A 24842-nucleotide genomic window follows, 5' to 3' on the forward strand; every position below is an offset into this window, starting at 1 on the left:
GCGTACAAATAAATTCACAAAAAAGAGACAATTGATGTTGAGCAGCCAAAAAGTCATGGTTTATTATATCTGAAGAAATTTCATAATTAAACACAACCAAACTGTACATTTTACAATCACATTCTATTTGTAAACAGTTAAAAGCCACTGACTTCTTTTGCATCATAGGACACAAACAGTTAGAATCAAGGCAATGAAATGATGGCAAATTCTGTGTGTTAAAATTTTTACCCTTGTTTAGTCTCTCCTTTGACTAAGCAAGCATTATAATACCATTTGTGGGCAAAAAAGGGGGGAGGAGAGAAAGAAACTGTAAAAATGGTGTAACTCGTTAGTTTGCAACAACATTTAAAATTTCCTTTCTACAATGAACGACGCTGTAAGCCCAACACCGTGCTTACAGGATGCATAGTTACTGATTTCGGCTTTAAGGTACAACATTAGACATAACACAGTCACGACAGCAGAAACAGAGCCACTTGATGGAATTACAAAAATGATTCCCTACTGATCATTAGCAAACCATCATCACACTAATAAAAAGACAGCATCTGAAGCAGAACGTCAAACTCCAGCTTGAAGCGTTTTTTTGTTTTTTGTGTTTTTTTTTGGCAGAGAAAATTCTTTAACAGAGCAATACATAGTATCAGTGCTAAAACTTGGGGGTTTCCTTTTTTCCTATAAGAAACTACAAGGTTTTGTTTTTGTTTGACTGGGGACCCGGTTTTCCTGAGAACCATGCTCTCTGATTTAGGACAGGAATAGAAAACAAGAACATGGCCAAATGCTGCTCCTTTTCCCAGAGATAGAAAGCATCTTTTAAATCCTCCTCTTTTTTTTTTTGTCTTTTAAATTTTTTTTTTAATGATGGAAGAGTAAACATTTTTTTTTTCTCAAAAAACAAACAAAAAAATCTGTAAACAAGAAGGTCAACGTGAGAGCCTTCAAAAGAAAATGGAAAGCCCATTCAAAGTGCAGGGCCCCCCGGTGCAGGCGGGCTGCAAGTCACAGCTGTGGCCACAGTTTTTCAAACTGCAGAGCGAAATTCTTTAGTTTTAGAACATGAAGAAACGGGTGCAACACTTTCATTATCGTCCTAAGTCAGCATCATAACGTGATCTCCAACTCCACGACACACAGTAAGGTAGCGGACGTCAAGGCATAGTGGAGAGCGCACACCTTAAGGACATCCTTGAGTAAACATCACACGGAACAGCTGCCCCCCCATATTGCCGATTAGACGGAGAGAACATCATTCAGTGCAAAGGTAAAAGCTCATACGTTATCAGCCCAAACAATGGTTTTGGAAAAAAAAAAAATAAGGGTGGGGGTGTGGGAATAGGGGAAAAAAAAAAAAAAAGAACCCAAAGGCTAAACATGATGAATTCGCACAGGTGAGCTCACTACGCGGTCAGCACGCATGGCGCCAGTGGGAGTGTAACGAGAGACACCTTCACATTATAGTATTGGCCTGCATGATTCAAGTATTCAACTGATATGTTTCGGGGAAAACAAAGTGGAAAATGTGCAGAGAAGAGCTGTTCCCACAGGCGCCCCGGCTGCAGGCGGCGAGCTCAACTTAGTGCCCCTTTCCTTTGCATCTTGAGGTTGCAGTCACGGTCACGAGTCTACCTCTACCTGTCACATGGATTCTCCACCCCCACTGAGGTGGTCAACAGAAAGAAAAGCATTGATGGGGGATGGGCTGCTCATTCCTCGGGGGTCACTGCTGCTTGGAGGGCCCCACAGGCTTGTGGAATAGTGGGGGGTCCCCCAGAGGGAAGTGCCATGGAGGTCTCCACAGTTAGTCCCCGCCAGCCCAGCACCATTCCAGTGACTGAGATCAGTCCGGCTGGAGAACGGGTGGGAACAGTCGAGGGAGCCCAGCCGGTTCTGGCTGGACCCGAGGGACTGCCAGCCAGGGGAAGGGGTCAGAGACTGACTTTGTGCAAAGAAACGACTGATCTCCTCTTCACTGGCAAACTCAGCGAGAATAGTAGTGTTCCCCAGCACACACCTGGGGGGGAGACGGACACGTGAGGACCCAGCCACCGGAGGCTCCCAGGGACTCAAGGGGGGTGGCACCCGCGTGTCTAGGACACACCAGGCACCCAGCACACCCTCCCGCCTCCCTGCATGAGCGCGTGCCTGCAAAACCATCCCACAGGGCCGCAGTGCCGGGGATGTTCTGGGGCCACCCAACTTACATGTGCAGAGACTTCTGTGCCTTCACTACCTCTTCCTTCGAGCTGTAGCGGACCAAAGCGTTTCCGTGCGGGAGGTTCAGGTGGAATGTTATCAGGGGGCCATGCTGCATGCACAGGGTGCGCAGAGTCGAGCCGTCGATCTAGGAGACGGTGCAAGTGCCCGTTAGCTGTGCCGCGGCGCGAGGACACCAGGGAAGCTGTCCTGGGACGGGACTCTCGTCCTCCCTCTCGCCTGAGATGTATCACTCCTGGTGCTACTTTCCCCCGGGACTCACTGCTGTGGTGGGGTACGGCGCCCCCTCCCACCTCCACTGGGCCCAGAGCCATACCTCCGTGGCCTCTGGACCCTGGGACATTTCCCAGGTCCCCAATTCCTTAGACATTGCCCTGCTGTGGCTTCCAGTCTTCTCTCCCCTGCCCTGAGGCAGGACCATTAAGGCCCTGCTCCCTGTGGGAGGGGGGGGGGGGATCTAACATCAGCCTCCAAGGGGGGTGGCCCAGAAACTAAGAACATGGCCGCACTGAACAGGGCAGGCCAGGGCTCTCCAAGTGCACCAAGCTCCTCTGCTGGCCTGGTCAACTGCCCAGCCCTGGTCCTCGCCCACGTCACTGCCCGTCTTGGGCTAAGACCAGGGAATCGGCACATTTCCCAAGGCAGAAGGGCTGCACCAGCCCGCAGCCCGCAGCCCGCAGCCCTGGGACCTAAGCCGCCTCCTCTGCCAGCCCTGCCTCCCACTCAGGCCCGGCAGCCTCTCCTCCACATAAGAAGCCTGGGGACCTCCTCTCGCAGGCCCCCGCGCGTCCGCACACTAGTGCCCGTGCCCGTGCCCTTACCTGAGGTGTAAGGTTTTTTAGAACAAGCCAATTTGTTATTCTCCCTGAGCTGCTCTCACCCCAGCTGGACCCTGAACAAGGAAGAAAGAGGACAAGTCAGTTTCCTGAGACTGTGGCCGGAGCGATAACCTAGGACAAGCACATCCCAGTCCCATCATTATCCGTGGGGGTCGCGGGGCTCCTGGCTAGTGAGGCACAAAGACGGCCTCCCTTTGGGGTATTTTCATTTTTGAAGCTAAATCTATCTCAACAGACTACCACTTGGGGAAGGCCTCTCCAGTGTCCTCTGAGGAACTGGCACGAGTGTCCCCCAGGCTGGAGCTCTGAGCAGACAGCCCGTGTTTGTCTGGGTCACCACGGGAGCATGCCACCTGCTTTCTGCTCTCTTCCAGCAGCAGGCCTTGAAGATGTGATCAAGTCAGCCCAGTCTACAACTGCTCCCAGGCGCCTCACAGACAGCTCGGGAGGCAGCTCCACCCACTTCTCCCTGCACACGGCTCTTGAAACCTTCTAAGTCCAATAGGGAGCCCTAGTGCGCCCCCAGGTCTGAGCCTTATGCTGCTCCCTCTGCTTTGCTTGGCTTCCTGACTCCACCAAGCCTCCTTAGAGCAGGCTCTCAGGCATCCTCTCACACTACACACCAGCCGCTTATAGTAGCTGGCCCCCAGGTGGCTGTGGCCAGAAAGAAAACGTACACACAACATCCATTACATTAATTTGCATTTAGTAGCTTAAAACAGACTCAAGTATTCTTTTCATGTAATCAAAACTTCTCCCAAAGGAAACGCTCTAAGTTTAATTTCAGCCAATCACCTGTCTAAAGATCAGAAATTATTGAGATATTACCATTTTCAGCCTGGAGATGACAAAGTTTGGTACAGGCCAGGGGCAGGGCATGAGGTAAGAACCAGCAGACAGCTCGGAGTTCACCCCGGGGCTGTGCAGTGCTGGTCATGTGCAGGAGAGAGCCCTCTGCCCTTTCCTGAGACAGTCTGCCTTATGCCTGCTGGCTCTGTCTGACTGGCAGCACCCGTTCCTCTCAAATGTCTCTGGTTAGCCCGGCTGGCATGACTCAGTGGTTGAGCACTGACCTATGAACCAGGAGGTCACAGTTTCATTCCTGGCGGGGGCACCTGCTTGGGTTGTGGGCTCCATCCCTAGTGGGAGTTGTGCAGGAGGCAGCTGATCAATGTTTCTATCCCTTTCCCTTCCTCTCTCTCTCTCTCTCAAAAAAAAAAAAAAAAAAAAATTAAAAAAAAGATTAAAAAAACAAAAACCCTGCAATACATTTTATGAGCCCTTACATCAAGGCCAGGCTTTCCCGGCCCTGCTGTGGCGGCTTCTGCTCTCTGTGCCACATGTGGTGTGCTTTAAAGGCTGGTCAGGAGTGAGAAGTTCGCACACATTTTAAGAGGAGCAAGTGAGGAACTTCTCAAAGAAAGGAGCCCCATTCCACTCACTCACCACTGTCTGCCAAGTGTTTTTAGGTGAACCAGGTGACATGGAGACCAAGAAGAGCATGCAGTAGGAGCCACAGGCTGTTCTAGTTCTAGCCCCCTTGACAGAGGGCACTGCCCCCGTCACACCAGCCTGCGTGCTGGCCAGTGCTTGGCACCTCATCTTACCTGGGGTATACCTGGCGTCAGAATTTCCCCATCCTCCACCTACACGCAGAGGAGAATTATCCCACGTAGACAAGGGAGGCTTCTGACCAGTGAGCCCTGGAGGCGGGCGGGATGGAGCAGTGATGTTTTTAGGTGGCAAAGGGACCTTCCACAGCTCATGGGCCAGAGAGGTGTTTGTGACTGACCCCGGAGACCACGTCAATTTGGAATCGCTATTTCTGGCTACTCAAAGGGAACAAAAAGTGGGAGGGGGGAGATATTGCTTTTAGAAAAGATCAAATTTAAATAGTAACATCCACTCTCCCGCTGAAACCAAATCAAACAAAGTGAGACTCTATTAAAAACCCCTAAATCTAACCAAACTGCCCAAGAAAACAAGCCAAGAAAGTGCTCCTTCACCTCCAAACCCCAGACCCCGCAGGCAGCCGATCAATGATTCTCTCTCATCATTGATGTTTCTATCTCTCCCTCTTCCATCCTCTCTGAAATCAATAAAAATATATGAGAGAGAGAGAGAGAGAGAGAGAGAGAGAGAGAGAGAGAGAGAGAGAGAGAGAGAGGAAGCTAGTTTCCTGGCTGAGGCTTCACAGAAGCGGGTGTGCGGTCAACAGACAGCACTGCTCCACCAGAGTGGAGAGCTTGCCGAGAGCGTGACCCCAGCAGAGAGGGGGGAGGGCCCACACCCCGCCCCGCCCCGCCCCGCCCACCTGAAGTGCTTTGTGCTGTACTGCTGAGGGGAACGTTGTAGTTGGAGGCACGAATGGATGACCAGGCACTAGTTGAAGGCAGCGTGGTGTTCAAGGATGAGGATGACCCTATGTGGGGGAAGCGCCCAATTAGTAACTCCCAGAGTAAGCGACATGGTGCCTCAGAATAAGCAAAAGCGCCTAGCACAACCGCCACTTCACAGCCGTCTCGAGAAAGGACAGGCATGCTCAGGCTCACAGGCACTACCCAAGGCTACACCTTCTTTCTCGCCCTCCAAACAGCATGCTGACAGCTCTCTCACTGGACAGCTTGGCCTGGCCAGGCCTTTCTCCTCCTCCACCGTGCCCCAGACTCAGTCTCTGAAGCCTAGCCCATGACCGTTTTCTCTAGTTTAGCTCCAGACTGACCATTATCTGATCGCTCTAACAGCTTCTGCTGGGTCTCCCACTCCAAGGCAACTGCTCACCACCTTGAATAAAGGTTGACTCTTCCACTCAAAACTTTCAGTGGTTTCTCTTGATATCAAAACTAACCCTCCCTCCTCCCCCCGACTTTCAGAATCTCCCATAGATCAGAAGCCACCATCTCTGCGAGCACGTCTCCCATGAGCCACCAGGACACGAGGATGCCGTGTGGCTGTCCCTACTCCTTCCCCTGGGAAGGTAGTGGCTCTCCCTACTTCTGCAGAGCTGTCTGCCTAACTGTGCTGAAAGGACATCTCCTCACCACTGTGATATGGCAAGCACCTGCTCGCCTATGACACGTCTAATGTAAAATGCAGACTGGCATCTTTATTAAAAATTGTTTGAAGGGGCAGATGGCCCTGACTGGTTTGGCTCAGTGGATAGTGTCAGTCTGTGGACTCAAGGGTCCCGGGTTCGATTCCAGTCAAGGGCATGTACCTTGGTTGCAGGCACATCCCCAGTGGGAGGGTATGCAGGAGGCAGCTAATCGATGTTTCTCTCTCATCGATGTTTCTAACTCTCTATCCCTCGCCCTTCCTCTCTGTAAAAAATCAATAAAATATATATATATATATTTATATATATATATATATATAAATATATATATATATATATTTAAAAAAAAAATAAAGAGGCAGATGAAGGATAAATGTTACAAGAACAGAAAATACTCTCATTTCCTTCTCCTTCCTTCCGGTGCACCCACGAAATACAGTAAATATAATCATGTGTATGTAGTAGGATGACTTTATTTGATAACCCATTAAAAAGTGCATCTGGACTATAGGGATCCTTAAAATTGGTATTATTTCCACTCTTTGAGAGACAGTCAAATTGCTTTTCCAGATGACAGTCTTTAATGTCCAGTGTATAAATAAATAACAAAAACACACCTTTTATAAAAAACACCCATTTCTTAATAGCCAGAACAGAGTAAAGGAGGCAACAGCCTGCAGCTGCTAATACAATGACTGGAAGGCGACAAGTTGTTGGTCCTCTGTTAACGTCACATGTGTGTTTACCGTATCAAGTGAGAATGAATCCTCCTCACTTCAAGTGCTGAGGGGTCACCTACGGGACAAGAGACCCTTCTGCCCCCACTGCCTGGTTTCCTGGGCGTCTGGGGCTGAGATGTGCCTGTGACGTTGCTGCTGAGGCCTCACACCTACTCTGAGCCACCCTTACACCATGCTGTCCAGAAACGGAAGTGTACCCGCCTACATACCACTGTTCCTGTCCCTGAGGTGGTCAACTTCCCGCACAGTGTTAATTGAAAGATTGTTTATGACACTGCCAGGAGTGACGTAAGGGTCAGTTTCTGGGTCAATGTTTGGATAACCTTTCCATGGTTCACCAGGGCGGAATTCTGGAAATGAAAACTTTAAATTAGTTCAGGCTTAATCACCATTTTAAAATCTATTACTAAATAATGTAAAATGTTTATTCCTAAAACCTATGTAATTCGCAAGTATTTTGATTCGGTAACAAAATGAGATGAACATAGGCTGTTATTTATGAATAACTTGCAGGTTTTTACAACAGGACCCAATGCTCTGGGTTTGTATACCTCAAACAGTAACATCCTACAGTGCTCCATTACCAGGCACAAGGCCACAGTAGCCGAGCAGGCGGTGCAGGCCACGGGAGCGATTCTGCCCGCTCTGCGGCACAGCTGCGATGCTGCCCAGGTTCCCTGGCACAGGTGGAGACGGAGCATGGGTGCCAGGGGCGGACAGTCCCACGCTCACTGCTGGAGCACAGGGCACTACTGGCCACAGGGCAGATTCGATGCCCGACGTCACTGTCCCTCAGCACTCATTTGTATCCTGAGCCCTCAGTCCGACAGCCGGAACTGGGCTAAACCAGTGCCCAGTCATGACGGAAGCTGCTGGCGTCTTACCTGGTGGCCAGTTAACACTGCTAGAGCCATTGGGCGATTTGGCACGTGGCCAGCCATCTCCCACTGAGCCTGGAGGGCTGGCTGGCGAAGTACTGCTGTTCATGAAGTCATAAGGAACAAACGGAGACTCTTCCAGCCTGAAACCACTTGAAATAGCACCTAAAAGGAGAAATATGACCATGAGCTGGGAGCAAAATACATGACCAAGGTCTGTCCTGTGCTCTGCGGTATGTGAAGATGCACGGCTGAGAGCTGATACCATCCCGGTTCATGTCATTCCAAGAAGGGCGTGAGTGACAGACCGGGATAAGAGTACACAATTATTGCCAAGTCATGAAGACACTTGTACTGCGGCCTAAACTAAGAACAAGCACAGTGCACCCTTTGTGGGATTCCTGCTGGGGGTGAATGAGAGGTACTGGGGGAAGAAAGAGCTGCAGTCAAGAACGTCCTGATATCATCAACAAATGACAAGTGCTGGAGAGGATGTGGAGAAAAAGGAACCCTCGTGCACTGCTGGTGGGAAAGCCGACTGGTGCAGCCACTGTGGAAAACTGTATGGAGTTTCCTCAAAAAATTAAAAATGGAACTCCCATTTGACTCAGTTATCCTACTTCTAGGAATATACCCCAAGAAACCAGAAACACCAATCAGAAAGGATATATGCACCCCTATGTTCATAGCTGCACAATTCACCATAGCTAGGATTTGGAAACAGCCTAATGCCCATCAGCAGATGAGTGGATTACAAAACCGTGGTACATCTACACAATGGAATACTACGCTGCTGTAAAAAAGAAGGAACTCCTACCATTTGCAACAGCATGGATGGACCTGGAAAGCATTATGCTAAGCGAAATAAGCCAGTCAGAGAAAGATAAATATCACATGATCTCACTCATTTGTGGAATATAATGAACAAAAATAGAGCCAGAGTCATAGAAGCATCGAACAGAACATCCAACCTAAGAGGGAAGGCAGGGGAAGAGGGGGGAAGAGATCAACCAAAGGACTTGTATGCATGCATATAAGCATAACCCACGGACACAGACAGTAGGGGGGGTGAGGGCATGTCCTGGGGGTTGGAAGCAGCTGGGGAATGGTCAATGGGGGAAAAAGAAGACTTACGTAATACTTTAAACAATAAAGAATTTAAATTTTAAAAAAATATATTTATTTCTATCAACACCCCCTGCTCCCCAAAAAAACATCCTGAGTGGCAAAGAGCAGGAACCCAAGGATGTATAGGTAAGGAGACAGCGAAGATCTTTTCCACCAGGACACTTACATTTCTCCCCTAGACTCCACCCCTGGGGACTACATAGCACAGGTAAAGGTATCTGTTACGACGAGTGTGAAATCCCATCAAAGCACAGCTAACATTTAGGAATGACCCTCTGTGTTGAGATCTATCCTCCACGCCCATCCCTGAGCTCATTTTAAAATGAGTAATGCTTTACACAGTGGCAAACAGCCTTTTCTCATTAGGACAGGCCAGTTGCTGGACACAGAACGCTGAGTGAGATGGAGTCCTTGCCCTTAATGACAGTGGATTCGCACAAAGAGGTGACCAAGTGAACAGCGATGGAAGGACAAGCATGAGGCGAGGAAGGGCTGAGCCCTCATGCAAAAGGTTGGGGTGGGATCCTAGGTGCAGGTGCAGCCTATACGGACCCGAGGAGAGGACCGGAGCAGTAGCCTGAGAACTGAAAGACCATTTTGTGAGCAACATGGAGGATGGGGTCCTGATCTCGAAGGGAGGGACGCTGAGCCTGCTATTCTAAACGTCTGGAACCGAAGGTGGCCCGGGCCTCACCGCTTAGACGGCGGTCCTGGAAGGCACCGGGGGCAGCATGCTCACGCAGGACTCGGTCGGACACAGCAAGGAGGACCTCGCCTTGAAGCGTTGTAAGAGAAGTGAGACCGGGGCTATGTTTCGGGACCCCGGAAGGCAGGTGTGCAGGGAAGTGGCTGACGTCGGAGACAGTGGAACGGGCACTCGTCACAGGTGGACTGGATATGGTGGTGAGAGCAAGGAAGAACTCAAGAATATCTCCCGGACCCAAACAGTGGTCGACTGCTGAAGGAAGGAGGAATGAAGCACTTAGGAATGCTGCAACACGAGTGAGCCTGGCAAGCACTGTGCTAAGCCAAAATGCTACTCACAAAGACCAGACAGTACCTGCTACCACTCACAGCAAGTGTGCAGTAGAGACGAGTGTACGCGCACAGAAGGATGAGCTTTTGCTAATGGCTAGGAGAGATGGACAAGTGGAGGCGGGAAGAGTGACACCTGAGGCTCTTCTGTGGTCAAGAAAACGTTCAGAAATGGATTGTGGTGATGCATGCAGTACTGAGAATACACTGAAAGCCACTGAATCATACACTTTAGAAAACGTTGTAGACATGTAAATTATCTCAATGGACATGGACTACAAAGCGAACGTCTCTAAGTTTCCAGCTACAATCACTTGATGGGAGGAGGTACAAGTTACTGCAATGGGAGGGCAAGGTGAGAAAGGAGGGCCAGGACCTGGCCACGAGCCTTGTTTCCGTGGGTGGGAGGAGCTCTGGTTCATGGACTTGAGCTGCTCTCGCTGGAGCTTCTGGTGAAACACAGGTTCCCCTGGAGGCAGGTCACAGCCTCCAAATTCCTGTGCCAGTCACTGAGGGCAGCAGAGCAGGACCTCGCCAGGCCCTCACGCCACTCGCCAGGGCATGACCTGCCCCTGACCTGATGTGGTCATTCCACCAATTCTCTTCCCTTCTTTTCTGGCTTCCTCTTCTAGCTACTTCTATTTTTTTTTTTTGGGGGGGGGGGGGGAGGGGAGGCGGGGGGGAATGTTAATCCTCACTCGAGGATATTTTTTCCATTGCTTTTCAGTCAGAGTGGAAGGGAGGGAGGGGAGAGGAGGGAGGGGGAAGAGATACATTGATTGGTCACCTCCTGCACAAGCCCCCATAGGGGTGGGGAGTGAACCCTCAACCCCTTGGTGCGTGGGCCGGCGCTCTAACCACTGAACACACCGGTCAGGGCTCATGTGCCACACACACTTTTTACTGCTCTCTCTCATTCAGTTGGTGAACTTGCAGACTCTGCCCCTGATGAGTCTCTCTAAAGCCATACCCATCGCTGTCATTTCCTGTTCAATTCTCCAGCGGGTTCTGACTTTTTCACTTGCTTACATACTCAACTGTGTATGCACATATGTACCTATACATCTCAGGAACAGTCCTGGGAAAGCAGAAGGTAGTCTATTAACTAGTGGCTAGATGAATGGATATTAAATAAGATGAAAATATTTAAAAACTGTAATTAACTGGTGAAAAGAATACTGAATCTATGTGATTTACACATAACAAAATATATAAAGAAAATGTGTCAATATATAAGAAAATGCTAGAAGTCAAATTATGGTGGAAGTGTTTAATACCCTGCATTACATTAAACTGTGTGAATGTTAACAAGTAGAACATTAGGACAATAAAATAAATTGCAAAAAACTAAAAGACCATCAAAAAGGAAATAATTAAAAAAAAATGTATAATCTGATTTCTATTTTGTATAACAACATTATAAAGGTTAATTTTTGCTTTTTTTATTTCAACTAAGATTTATTAATAAAGCACTTTTAAAAACAAGGAAAGGTTCTAAGAGAATTTGGCTTTTAAAAATATGTATTTAAAATAAAGGCCTAGCCAAACCGGTTTGGCTCAGTGGATAGACCGTCCGCCTGCGGACTGAAAGGTTCCAGGTTCGATTCCGGTCAAGGGCATGTACCTTGGTTGCGGGCACATCCCCAGTAAGAGGTGTGCAAGAGGCAGCTGGTTGATGTTTCTCTCTCACTGATGTTTCTAACTCTCTGTCCCTCTCCCTTCCTCTCTGTAAAAAATCAATAAAATATATTAAAAAAATAAAATAAAATAAAGGCCTAAAAGTTAATATTCCACAGTTGTTGTTTTTTAAGGTAAGAATGTATTTTTACCATGTTTGCTGGAGTTTTGATCCAAAGATGTGTTCACAGAAATGCTGTCCACTGTAGTCCACTTCCTTAGTCTTGACTGTGGCTCTTTAATACTGTTCATATCCATATTTACATTCAAGTTTGAGTTCAAGCCTTAAAAATAACAATTAAAAAATTTATAAAATATAGCATGTTCCTCTTCGTGTACAACTTGCACTTCCTAGAAAAACTAAGTAATGTTTTTAATCTTGCCTGAATTCCTTAATAGAGATAATTCTGCAAATGTGGCACAGCCAAATAATTACAAAGGCCGGGCAGGTGGAACCGACACTTTGTCCCTGGCCAATGTCATGCAGACACAGTGTGGGGAGAAAGAGCCACAGTGAGGTTACCAGAGAGCGCAACGCAGAACTCCTACGTAGTCATTCTGATACTCAATAATACGTTTTCAAACCATAAAACTGTTACTACTATAAAACTGCATTATCTGTGGAAAACTATTTCTCCACATTAATTTTGATTATTTTTAAACTAGAGGCCCGGTGCACAACATTCATACACTCAGGGGGAGGGGTGGTCCCTCAGCCTGGCCTGTGCCCTTTAGCAGTCTGGAAGCCCACGGGGGATGTCCTAAGCGGCAGTCGGACATCCTTAGCTCTGGTGCGGAGGCGGGAGAGGCTCCTGCCACTGTCGCTGCGCTTGCCAGCTGTGAGCCTGGCTTCTGGCTGAGCAGTGCTCCCCTGTGGGAGTGCACTGACCACCAGGAGGCAGCTCCTGCATTGAGCGTTTGCCCCCTGGTGGTCAGTGCATGTCATAGTGACTGGTCATTCCACCCTTCAGTCGATTTGCATGTTACCCTTTTATTATATAGGATTCCTTGGCAGAATAAGAAAAAAAATTTAAAGAGGCCAAATATTAAAGTTTATAAGACTATCTCTAATAAGATATCTCTCTTTAGCTACTTTCCAAGAGTACCATGCATAAAATATTATATATGATCACTTTCAGTTGCTATCTTTTGCTTGCAAACTGAATAATTTTCAACTCGCTGACCAGTCAAAGAAGACTGTCAGGGCACATGCCCGGGTTGCGGGGTCAATCCCCAGTGTGGGGTGTGCAGGAGGGGTCAATCAGTGATTCTTATCACTGACATTTTTTTTTTTTTTTTTAGAGAGAGGAAGGGAGAGGGTTAGAAACATCGATCAGCTGCCTCTTGCACGCCCCCTACTGGGGATGTGCCCGCAACCAAGGTACATGCCCTTGACCGGAATCGAACCTGGGACCCTTGAGTCCACAGGCCGACGCTCTATCCACTGAGCCAAACCGGTCAGGGCATCACTGACATTTTTATCTCGCTCCCTTCCTCTCTGAAATCAATAAAAATATATTTAACTATATAAAAGGCTAATATGCAAAGTGTCCCTGAGGGGGAGTTTGACCGGGAGTTCGATCGCTCATGACGTGCGTGGACCACCAGGGGGTGGCACAGAGCGAAGGCAGGCCCTGGCTGGCAGCTGGAAGGCCCCAATTGGCCATGATCGTGGGCCAGGCCTAGGGACCCTACCTGTGCATGTATTTTGTGCACCAGGCCTCTAGAATTTAAATAAAAAAACAAACAAACAAAAGAACTGTCGTGCTCTAACAATTGTACCTCAGGGCCAGACCCACATACTCTAAGGTGCAATTTACTCCAACTCTGACAATGACATCTCAGGATTAGTCTCATGGAACAAGGATGGAAATGTCTATCTTCGGTACTGTGGTCAGAAAATGGACCCATTCCTCCAATGTTTCTTAAAATGTGATCTGGGGACAGTCAACATCAGAATCCTCTGAGATACTTATTAAAAATGAAGTCAGATCTTTAACACATATCCAGCTGGTTATCCTAAAGTTTTAAAAACAAATAGTTTTAAATACTTTGGTTTCATGACAGTTCACAGGATATTAGATCAGCTAGACTTAAGAACTTTAACAGGAATTCTCTAATATCATATCTATTTTTGAAAAGAGAAATTACAGTTGTTATTCTCTGGACCCATCAATTAGACCCAAGTGTGGCAAATTCTTTAATGGTTCAGAGAGTAAACATCTTAGGCTCTGGGCCACAAGGTCTGTTTCTATAAGACTGTTTTTACAGCACAAAAGCTACAGAAAATATGTTAATGAAAGAACAGGGCTATGTTCCAATAAATCTTTATTTACAAAATCAGGCAGCTGGCCAAATCTGGGCAACAGGCTCCAGTTTTTCACGACTGATTTAGAGAACCATCCTGGTGTTTGCATAGGCTAAGCAGACTTTTTTAATCAGGAAAAAGTATCTCTTGCTGTGAAGCCAGCCTAGACAGGAAATCCATATACAGTGGAACCTTGTTTCTGGAACTTACTTTGTTCTGGAAGGCTGTTGGAAAACCGAATTATTTTTCCCCATTAGAAATAAGGTAAATTGAATTAATCCATTCCAGATCCCCAAATAACCCCCGTTTTAACCTTTCTTATGTACTGTACATGTCTATTGTACTGTTTAATCTATAAACACTTTAAAAACAAAAAGGACATGAAATGTAAATTAATATTTAACAAAAAATGTACAGTAAAAAAATGAAAATTTAACAAAAGCAACAAAACAAAAATATTCACAGCACAATATCCTGAGATGTTAACAGCGGTAACCTGACTCATATTCGTGCATTCTCTCCTTTGTCACCGGAGAGGTGTGTGATGGTCATACAGGCATCAGCATGAAAGGGCTGTCAGGCTGAGAAGCGAACTGTTCGAGATGGGAGATGTTTGAGAAACAAGATTCCACTGCACAGTGACTTCCTCACTGGCCCAACGTCTATGGCCAGCACGCAACCACACCGTGCATCCCTTCCCTGTGCTGAGACCCACACCTCTCAGAGTCCGTGGCATTCTTTACTCTCCCATATACACTGTTGTTTCTGGGATCGCCTGGTCACCACATGCAGTGGTCACTGACAAGGAAACCACAGCTGGGAATGTAGAGACAGTGAACAGTTCCCAGGACTCAAAGTGCTACGTAGGCCCCAGCTGAGAGCCCACGGCAATACCGGGAGAGCCAATCCTGCGCTAGCCCAGCGAGAGCGAAGGAGCAGCCGGAGCAGGCCCCACCCTTGCCCACAGCCCAGAAGGTGCAAGGAAACAAACCATCTTCACCACAGCTGGACCAGCAGGGTGAGCAACCACTGAAGCTGCGTTACAAGAAACCATTGTCAGGGAAGAGACATGAAAGTGAAAAAGAAGAGGATGGGATCAAACAAGGGTCAAAACAGAATCGAAGGGATAAGGAGAAAAGGGACCTAAGGCAGGAGAACAGGTCAAGCCTGACATTTCCAGAGGGAGTACAAGTCTGGAGACATAGTGAGAAAGGGAAGGGAAAGCTACAGGAAATGTGACAAAGGCAACCCCCATTTCCTACAGATATCCCAGTAATCATGTATAAATATCTAGACAATAGTCAAATTTCTAGCTTCTAAAAACTACAATGCTACTGTTTCTCAGCTGTTTTGCCAAAGCAGCACTGCTCAGTATCTCTCTCTCTGGCCCTTCCCTACAATTAAATACCTGAGGGTCTTAAGAGAAATATTATCTTTATTCTAACCCACTCAAATATGAATGTAGTGTTTTTGAAACAGTGTGGTTTTCTTGAAGAGAGAGCATGAAGCATGAAGGCTACACCCACAAAAGGGAACAGCTAACGGACCAGTGTTGTCTTCACAAGGGAACAGCCCTGCCAGGTCGGGGATTTCCACGCACCAGCTAACCGTGTGGCCAAGGAGAAACCCACCTATAGGGAAGTTGCTGAAAGCATTTACTGGAGATGGCCCTTTTTGCAGCTCAGGTGTAGTGTGAGGCAGGACATTTTCAAGGAAAGATTTCATGGCTGGCTGATGGAGTGACTGCTGCTGAGATGGCGGTGTCTGCTGCTTCACCAACAGGTTTGGGTCAAGTTGGCGAGACTGTTGCATCATCTGCTGCTGCACACTAAGAGGTCGACCCTTAAAACGACAAAAACAATCGGGAAAAACTGTGAAGTCTTTCCAGATACCCACATATTCCCCTTCATTTTTTCATCCACTTCCCTCTCCTCAGAAGGTGCACAGTCACCCTGTACCAGCTGGTATAACTCTGGGCAAACAGAGGACTTAGTGAACAACCGACTGCACTACGTTTTCAGGAAGGCCTGTGAGTCTCGTTACAATGGAAGTGATGTGAGGGGCGGGTCAGCACAGCGAGGGGAAGACTCGGACCTACCTGCTGGTCTTGCTGCTGCCGGTTCCCAGAAGGCACGCTTCTCTGACTCTGCGTCCTTTGCTGCTGTGCTAAAAATCGCTGTGGGGAAGAGTGCAGACTGTCAGTGCCATACCATCACAGGTCAAGCTTCAGTGACCGTGGCAGGTGGACCTGCAGAGGCACGGCTTCATCTGATCAGCGCCAACAAGTCCTGCCTAATCGAACACAATCTCTTCCTGGACTCTGGCCTCCAGCAGATCTGTTCAATCTAAACTTCTACTTCATCAGAAAAATTCTTCCTCATCACTCTACCCCCAGTGCCACCCCCGACTCAGCTGGGCTTGCTCTCATAGCATCATGCCCACTGGGCTCACCATTTCCTTCACGGACACACTGGAAGCTCCGTGAGAATCATGGCTGCTGGTATGCCCCCTGCACCACCTCCTGCAGTCTAGCCCACAGGGGATACACTGAATGCACACCGCAGGACAGGTCAGCACTCCACGCACCTGTAACTGGGAGATCTGAGAAAGCTGGTTGAGTTGGGAGAGCTGGTTCAGCATGGCTACCTGTTGAGGGCCAAAGAGCGGATTCAGGCCACCGTTGTTTGGTGCATACTTCAGCAATGAAACTGGAACCTGACGGTCACAATGGTAAGTTAATAATGGGGTAAAACAATGAAAACTAGCTACAGGTACAATGTATTTTAAATTATCAACATAGCAATTAAATGTATGGACTATTGTTTTGGGGAGCATGTTATGTACCTTTTGTTTTCTCTGCTTTACTAATTTACTATTCGCATATACTTTCATGAATTAAGTAAAAGATGAGAGATGAATTTTAAATCAGTAAATGTACTTTGCTATTGTCCCCCTTCAGAAGTTTTATGAAATATAATGATAAATTTTAAATTACCTTTGACTAATTTTCTTCACCCTCCCTACATTCTTTGAATTACCTGCATTTCAAAGATGTCAATAAAAAGTATTATCACTGCCCAGCCAACATGGCTCTGTGGTTGAGTGTCAACCCATGAACAGGTCAAGGTTTCATTTCCAGTCGGGGCACACGCCCAGGTTGCAGCTCAATCCCCAGTGTGGGGCACGCAGGAGGCAGCTGACCGATGTTTCTCTCTCATTAATGTTTCTCTCTCAAATCAGTAAAATATACATATTTAAAAAATGTATGATGATCAACCATTCACCTAATCCTATATAATAAAAGCATAATATGCAAATCGACTGAACAGCTTAACAGCGAAACGACCATCCGGGACTACGCTATGACACCCACTGGTGCCAGGCCAGCCAAGGCACGTGTTGGGGGCTCGGCCATTGCCCATGATCGCCCAGTAGAGGGAGGCCCAGGCCACTGGTCGGCAGAGCGATCAATCAGGGGGCTCCATGATTGCCCCAAAGAGGGAGGCCTAGGCTGCGGTGGGTGGGTGGGGCCCAGGCATGAGGGAAGCCCAGGTCCTGGAGGGAAGCCGGTGTCGGCAGCCCGGGGAAGGAAGGCCTATTCTTGCATGAATTTTGTGCATCAGGCCTCTAGCTCAATTATAAAATTATTCAAGGTTCTTTTCCAGTAAGTAGACGGGAATACCATTGAAATTTATTAACCTGAGGGGAGAGTAATGGAGGAGGCACTTGAGCACGGAGATTAGGCTGAGATGAACTGAGAGGTTGTGCTGGAGGCTGCTGCAGGCCCCGGGGTTGTGCTGCTGTGTTTCCAACACCAAACATACTGGGATTGCCATTCTACAAAAACAAACAGCCAGTGCTCTTCAGGACCAACAGCTCATTACCACATCGTACTTCTGATTTAAGTACAGTAACTACACATAAGAGAGAGCTTATTGCTTCTACAAATCATTCAACAGAGAACCTAATACACACATGGACTTACCTGTCTAACAGAATTCAAGTTTTGCATACCCAGCCCTGCTATGGAGCCGAGGGCCTGGTTAGGTAGTGCACTATTTGAAGGGGGAAGCTTCATGCTCTGACTGGACATAAACTGCAAGTTTTGGGATTCATCTGCTACAATGCCATCCTGATTGGACAGACAGAAAGATGCGCAACACCAGCCAAGCAAACAAGTGGAAGGGAGAAATCATTGCAGGAACAGAAGTCACATGACATTCCAGCATCAACAGGAAACAGGCAGAAAACAGAAGAGATCAGATTAGTGTTAATTCTAGAGCACATAAAAAGAACCAAACACATTTTATGGGGTTAAGAAGAAAATACAAATGCAATCCCTGTGATAAACTGAGACATAGAAAAGACAATGAACTACAAATCCAGTAAGAGGATTTGGCACTGGATCTTAACACTTTATATTACATGAAATGTTGTAAACAGTGAATGAGAAAATCATGCTATTCAGTGTCTTGGTGTATTAGCCCCAGGGGTAAAACAAGAAACAGCTCACCTTATCAAAGTAAGGGCTGCGCTCCATGGAAGACTCTTTGGGCATCTGAGGCCGAGAACCAGGGCCTTTCCCGACCGTTCGATTGTAATCACCAATATTTAGGCTATGTTTATCTATCTCCATTCGTTTGTCTTGTAACATTCCTAACAAATGCAGGAAATAACGTTATCCAGTAGGAAGACAATTAATCTATTTGGTTTCAGATAAATCTGCAGTGGAAAGCAAAATCCTCCCTTCCCAAACTGACCTGTCTTCTGCCTGGACACGGACGTGGGAAACAAATGCACTTGCCTTTAGTAAACCCTGTGTTCCTCACAAGCCAACAATAAAAAACACTGTTATTTTACTGAACCAGTGAACTTGAAAACAGAAGGCTAAGACATCTTTGGTCATCGTTAGTCTGGTTAATTTTGTAATAAACAGTTTCCAGTAACAATAAGAAAACAGTAGCATGACAAACTGCCAGGCATCTTCTATGTGCTTTGTGCCTTCCAATCTAGTGCCCACAGCTCCTACTCACTCCTGCCAGCAGATGGGGAGGCTGGAGGCCAAACAGGTCTTGCTCTACCCATGCATTAATCTCATTTTGATTTCTTTGCAACAAATAGGATCTCCTCTCATGGAAACTCCCATCCTGCAAAACCACCTTTGCTTGAAATAGCCAGCCCCCAGCTACCATCATACATCAACAAATCATTAAACGTGGACACTGCTGTCTGCCTCCACGTCCTCGCCAAATGCCCACCCTGGTTTCGCCCCTCTCTCCACAGTTGGGCCCACTTCCTTTGCTTCTTCAATGCGGGGATATGCCAAGGCTGACTCAGTCAAAGCAGAGAGACTGAGTGTACTCTCTCTACAAATGCGCTTCCCTTACTGTTTTGCTCCCAAGGTGTCGACAGTCACTCCCATGCATGTGCTCCTCAAATACAAACGTCCACTTTGACTTCACGCCGGCATGTAGTCCCACATCTTTAACTGCCTGCTCTTAAGCATAACCTCTCACAGGTGACACCAAGCACATTTCCCCAGACCTTCCTTCACCGGAACGGTCATACAGATTTGAAAATCTCTTTCTCCATCTCCCTGGCTCTCATTCTCCACATTGTCTGTCCTCCAATCTCACCCATCGATTTCTTCGCAGCTGCTGTCCTTTGAGGCATGTTACTGCCACCACCACAAAACTTCCTACCTTCATTCCAGGCAAGTGGAAAAGAAAAGCTTTTAACAAAACAAAAATATTCCTAGAGTAGACACATTTTAGAAATGCGGTTGGTTTCTACATTATTTCCTTTGCCAGAGACACTGAAGCTCTCAGCAGAGGTGCAGGGAGACACTGTCGGAGGAAAGGCTGCTTCCTGGTCCCAGGGCTCCCCTTCCCCCCCACCTCCCCGCCCCCCTTGCAGCACAGCCAGTGGGCTGGCCCGGCTCTGGCTCTGGCTCTGGCCATGCCTGCTCACCACTGGCTAGCAGCTCCTGCCAGCAGCCCCAAGCAGGTTTATAGCAAAGCGCCTCCAGGGAGACAATTCCTCTAGAAGGTGGGTTTCCAATAGTCCCACAGGGGTGACACCTCAGTGACTTCTCTGCCATGCACTGAGCTAAGGCCATGTCCAAGAGTCCTTTATATATAAATAAATAAATAAATAAATAAATAAATAAATATATTTCAGAGAGGAAGGGAGAGCGAGAGAAAAACATCAATGACGAGAGAATCATTGATCGGGGGCTTCCTGGATGCCCCCTACTGGGGATCAAACCTGCAACCCGGGCATGTGAGCTTGACTGAACTCAAACCTGGAACCTTTCAGTCCGCAGGCCGACACTCTATCCACCGAGCCAAACCAGCTAGGGCATGTCCAAGAGTCTTGATCCCAGCCCTGGGGTGAGGCGGGTGGGGCAGGCTATCTTAGGCCCAAGGTTAGTGATTTCTCCTTATATCTGCTCTCTATATATTCTGTAGAATACTCACATTCTTTCTCTTTACCTCTTATTGGCCAAACCACCATTATTACAATACTAATTTATATTTATATTAAACTTTCCCTGTTCAAGTTACTATGTAATTTCCCTCTCCTGCCTAGACTCAGACTTAATGCAACCATTGCTGAACTGCCCAGGCAAGAACACTGGGGATCACCTTTTACCAAACCCATACACTCACCCTCCACAGCAAACTGGTTCAACTTTTGTTGATTCTAAATCCCACATCTCCACTGAATTAGATTTTTCACACCTACTGTCTTGGTTTGGAGCTTAGAAACTCTCCACTCTTTTTTTTTTTCCGATGCAAAAGCAAAGAGTCTTTATTCGAGCTAGTTTGAGCTCCCCGTCCACCACACTCACCGACACAACAGCAAGCCAAGTGGCAGAGAGAGAGAACTCTGTGTGGAGGAAACTCTCCACTCTTTATTGCAACAAATATCTAATGGTTTTGCTGTGTTTAGTATCTTTCTGTCTGTCCTCTGCTGCCAATGTTTTCTGGCCTAAGATATCTTCAATCTACAGCCAAGATTATTTTTCTAAAACATGAATCCAAATCATGTCATTCTCCTGCTTGAAATTTTTTAATTCCATACTTCAGACTGATGTTATCACTCCCTTAGTTTCACAGTGATTTGCACCTGAAAGGCACATCTACACACCTTGCCCGGGTGGCTCAGTTGGATGGAGCATCATCCTGTACACCAAAAGGTTGTGTGTTTGACCGTCAGTGGGGTGGATACCAGAAGCAACTGATCGATGTTTCTCTCTCATAGAAATTTCTCTCTCTCCCCAGCCCCCTTCTCTCTCTCTCTCTCTCTCTCTCTCTCTCTCTCTCTCTCTCTCTCTCTCTCTCATCAATGGATATATCCTCGGATGAGGATTAAAAAACATAAATTATGTACACACACAGTATATGTATATATATATATATATATATATATATATATATGCACATCGACTCTGCCCTCGGAGCCCAGCTTCCACTCGTGGCCGAGGCCAGTGCATTTTCAGCAGGACCATGCCATAGACATGTCTGTCCATCGGAATGAACATAAACTCAAACTCATTCCATTTCCCTCACCTCCAGGAAGGTCCATCTTATTGCTCTGCACATTTTCTTCTGGTGAGTCTCTCTGAAGTTAAGAAAAAGCAGCATGTTAGCAGACCTTAATTTATCAATGAAAATAAATAAAAAATAAAGAATTTTACTTGGTATTTCATTATTTGTGAAATTCAAGTGCATCATAAAACTTCATTTTTCACTGCCTAATAAAAAAAGCCTTTTTAAATAAGTGACTACAGTTCATTAGCTCAAACTATGAAAATAAAGGCTCTGTGGCCAATTTTACTCTAACCTCAAGTTTATTCATGAGAACTCAAAGATAAAGAATTTGTTAAGAAAACAGAACACACTTACCGAAAAACTGATATTTGAAAACTGTTTAACAAATGGATTTATCCATGCTTCTTCTTGTTTGTTTCCACCCTTCATCATTCCCTTTGTAAAATAAAGAGTAGAAAGATGCCATGGCCATTTCTATTTATCTGGGTATAGCGATGGATTAATAAACTAAGACAATTCTCAACTCTCATTTTTAGCCAATTTCTCCTCCAATCAACTCTTAACAGAGTTGTTAAAAATTTAAATCAACTTGTTGGATTTTCAACTTCCTTTGCTCCAGTCCTCTGGTATAGCTGTAATGCACAGAGAACTCCCTGAAGGCAAGCAGTCAGAAGGAAAAGACAGAAGCAACGGGCCTCCATGACCCACAAAATGGGCCTCAGAATAAAAGAGAACTGCTCAGTTTCTAGTTTTCAAACGGACTGTGTTCTGAAGGGTCAATTATAGTTTGGCTTTACAGAGTTCTCAGACCAAACCAAAGTGAACACAGTCATCAGGTTCTCAGGTTAGCCCAAAGAAACCAGCTTACCCCATAATCTAATTATGCTACGTGCCCTATACTTGAAAAAATACGTGTCCATATGTAAAGCATTTCAAAATTTTAATCTGTGTTGCCAAGAATACACCATCCCCAGCAGCAGTTAAACCTGGGGTTCCTCCTAGTTGGTGTTGGCTTTCGGAGGCTGGTTGGGATATGGGTCACACAGAATCTACTTTGGAAAGTGAGTTGAGAGAATGAATGGTCCATGGTTAGCAGGGTGGTAGACAGGGAGACTGGAAGCCACAGGGGCCAATGTCTCCCACTTATGTAAAGCTCACAGGACCATTCCCAGTCTGCTACCTTAATTTCCCTTCCCCAATGCTACTACCTGTTCCTTCTGACTGTGGAACAGAACACGGCTTAATTTCCCCCTAAAGGCAGGTCTCTGAAGCAAGCACCTAACCCTTTGTGAGGTTCTGAAGTGTCTTTGATTCCTTTTCCTCTTTTACTCCCACCCCAAGACTAACTGGTTGCCAAGGACTTCTGTCCTATTCCAATGTCTCTCAAATCAGTCCCTTCCACTATGCATCCATTCTTGCTTCCCAATTCAGATCCCTAATGCTGGTCTTTCCTCTTCCAATTTATCTTTCATCCTATCATTGGTTAAAGTTCCTTAAAGAAATTAATTTAAAAAGTCAAACCAATGCTACCTTCTATTCAATTTCATTGACTCCATACTTATACAGACTAAAGTTCAAATTCTTGGGCATGGTACTGAAAACCCTTTACAATCTGCCCTTAGTCTAACTACATAGCCAGATCTCCTAAAAAAAAAATTAAAAAATCTACATTTTGCTCATGTCAAGCTACTATTTTCCTTAAAACACTCCCCCCCGCCCCCCCGCAGGCATGTTCCAATGTCAAGCTGACACTGCTTAGAGAGCTCCTAATGATCGCATTAGGCTCTGAGCTCCTTGAAGGTGCAGCTAGTAGATTAGTATTTTGAACCCCCAGCACCAAGCACAGTACCTGGCACACAGCAGAGGCTAAATAAATGTTTGCAGTTGTTTTCTAAAAGATTTTTACTAGTAGAAACAAAGGAGAAAGAGTAAAAAGGCTACACACCCTTTCCCTTCTCCTTTTTTTGCCACTCAGACCCTGTAAGGAAAGACAAAGTCACAAAACAGCATGGTCCAGTGGGAAGAACACGGGGTTTGGAGCTGGAAGATCTAAACTTAAGTCCTTGCTCTGTCACTGATTAGCTATGCAACTTTGGGCAAGTCATCACTTTTTCTAGTCTGAAATTCATCAATATTCTATCTCAGAAGGTTAAAAGGATCAAATGATTCATGTGAAATATGGGAAAGCACTTCATAAGCTCTATGGTGAGGCAATGGGCAAATTCAGCCAAATAAAAAAGGTTTTTAATGAAAATGGCAGGTCCTAGACTTAGAATCCCAGGATTAAAAGAGAGGGACCCTGGCAGTCAGGTAGTTGTACTACAAAATACTTGACTCCTAGGGTCTCTCAGAAAGGAAGTTTCAAGCAGGGTGGGGAGGATGTATCAGAATCACCTGGGGGAGTGGGCACGTGTTTTAAAAATGGTCTCCAGGAGAATCAGACACCAGCATCCAACACCACCTCTTAAGAACCAGAGCTCTACACCTGTGCTTCTCAAGCCTGGCTCTGCAGCACAAACACTGGGAAGCTTGTCTAGGACACGTAACGTGGCTCAATTTCCAAAGTACAGTAGGCCTGGGATACAGGAAACTGTACTTTTGAGAAATCCCACATGATTCTGATGTACAGCCAGGTCTGGGAATAAGATCTGCCCACATATAAAAGCAAAAGTGAGCTCGGCTCATTCCTAGGGATTTTTGTCACAGAACCTTTCGGGATGGGAAAGGGGCAAAGGTAATGAGTGGATAAGGAGGAGGAGGAGGACTCTGGGTACAGGGGAAGTCGGGACACTCCAGGTGAGGAGGTGGAATGGGAGATGAACTGGCAGTGCGATGGCAAGAGTCAACATGGAGATTTGCCCTTCTCTTCCTCCTCACCACTGCAGGCAACACCTTACGGTGAAGGGTTGTCCCAGGCAGCACTGGTGGGAGGGGAGGAGGAGAGAAATCCCAAGCTGTAGCAGTGGGGAGAAAGGAAGTTCCTGTGGTCTTATTTTCCTAGGTGGCTGCCCATACAGGACGCTATGCCTAAGGTGGGGACTGCCTGAACTATACTGATTGCCATAAATGGGCAGAACATTAACTTTCTGTGGGTAAACTACCTTTGGAATTTAAAGTTGCAAGGGCACTGCCCTTGAAATGGTTACCTTCGATGACATTTTCTTTGTATATGGTGGCCAATTTAAAGACGAGTTAAGCTCTTGAGATGAATTACTATTCCACATTCCAATCTCCACGTCCTCTTCCTCTTCCCAGCCAGTGGGGCGATTTCCAGGCAATGGCATATCATCACCACACCAGCCATCTTGCATAGATTTTGGTCCTGGTTGTGGATTTGTAATACAAAGAGAAACGTACTTTAATAAAACAACTTTTTCTGGAGGATGAGCATACAGTAAGAGGGCAG

The 24842-nt window shown here is 46.5% G+C and overlaps 1 protein-coding gene across 5 annotated transcripts in view; it reads right to left on the reverse strand.

The window, feature by feature from the left end:
* Positions 1-31: 31 nt before the first annotated feature.
* Positions 32-24842, reverse strand: part of TNRC6A (trinucleotide repeat containing adaptor 6A) — a 94233-nt gene continuing 69422 nt past the window's right edge. For 3 of the 5 annotated variants that reach the window (XM_036310452.1, XM_036310449.1, XM_036310447.1), the window contains 19 exons: positions 24583-24758; positions 23382-23414; positions 21791-21871; positions 21455-21506; positions 18394-18536; positions 17866-18012; positions 17580-17717; positions 16467-16595; positions 15979-16056; positions 15512-15722; positions 11725-11856; positions 9555-9818; positions 7739-7897; positions 7064-7204; positions 5374-5481; positions 4667-4888; positions 3042-3112; positions 2208-2347; positions 32-2017 (listed from right to left, as the gene is read on the reverse strand). In XM_036310452.1, coding sequence (XP_036166345.1) covers positions 1642-2017; positions 2208-2347; positions 3042-3112; positions 4667-4888; positions 5374-5481; positions 7064-7204; positions 7739-7897; positions 9555-9818; positions 11725-11856; positions 15512-15722; positions 15979-16056; positions 16467-16595; positions 17580-17717; positions 17866-18012; positions 18394-18536; positions 21455-21506; positions 21791-21871; positions 23382-23414; positions 24583-24758 — 2801 coding nt within the window. In that variant the 3' untranslated portion in view covers positions 32-1641. The remainder of the gene's footprint in view (positions 2018-2207; positions 2348-3041; positions 3113-4666; positions 4889-5373; positions 5482-7063; positions 7205-7738; positions 7898-9554; positions 9819-11724; positions 11857-15511; positions 15723-15978; positions 16057-16466; positions 16596-17579; positions 17718-17865; positions 18013-18393; positions 18537-21454; positions 21507-21790; positions 21872-23381; positions 23415-24582; positions 24759-24842) is intronic. The other 2 variants (XM_036310450.1, XM_036310451.1) reach the window with 2 other exon arrangements.

This window comes from Myotis myotis, unplaced genomic scaffold (genome assembly GCF_014108235.1).
Source record: "Myotis myotis isolate mMyoMyo1 unplaced genomic scaffold, mMyoMyo1.p scaffold_m19_p_5, whole genome shotgun sequence".
In the NCBI taxonomy this organism is placed as follows: Eukaryota; Metazoa; Chordata; class Mammalia; order Chiroptera; family Vespertilionidae; genus Myotis; species Myotis myotis.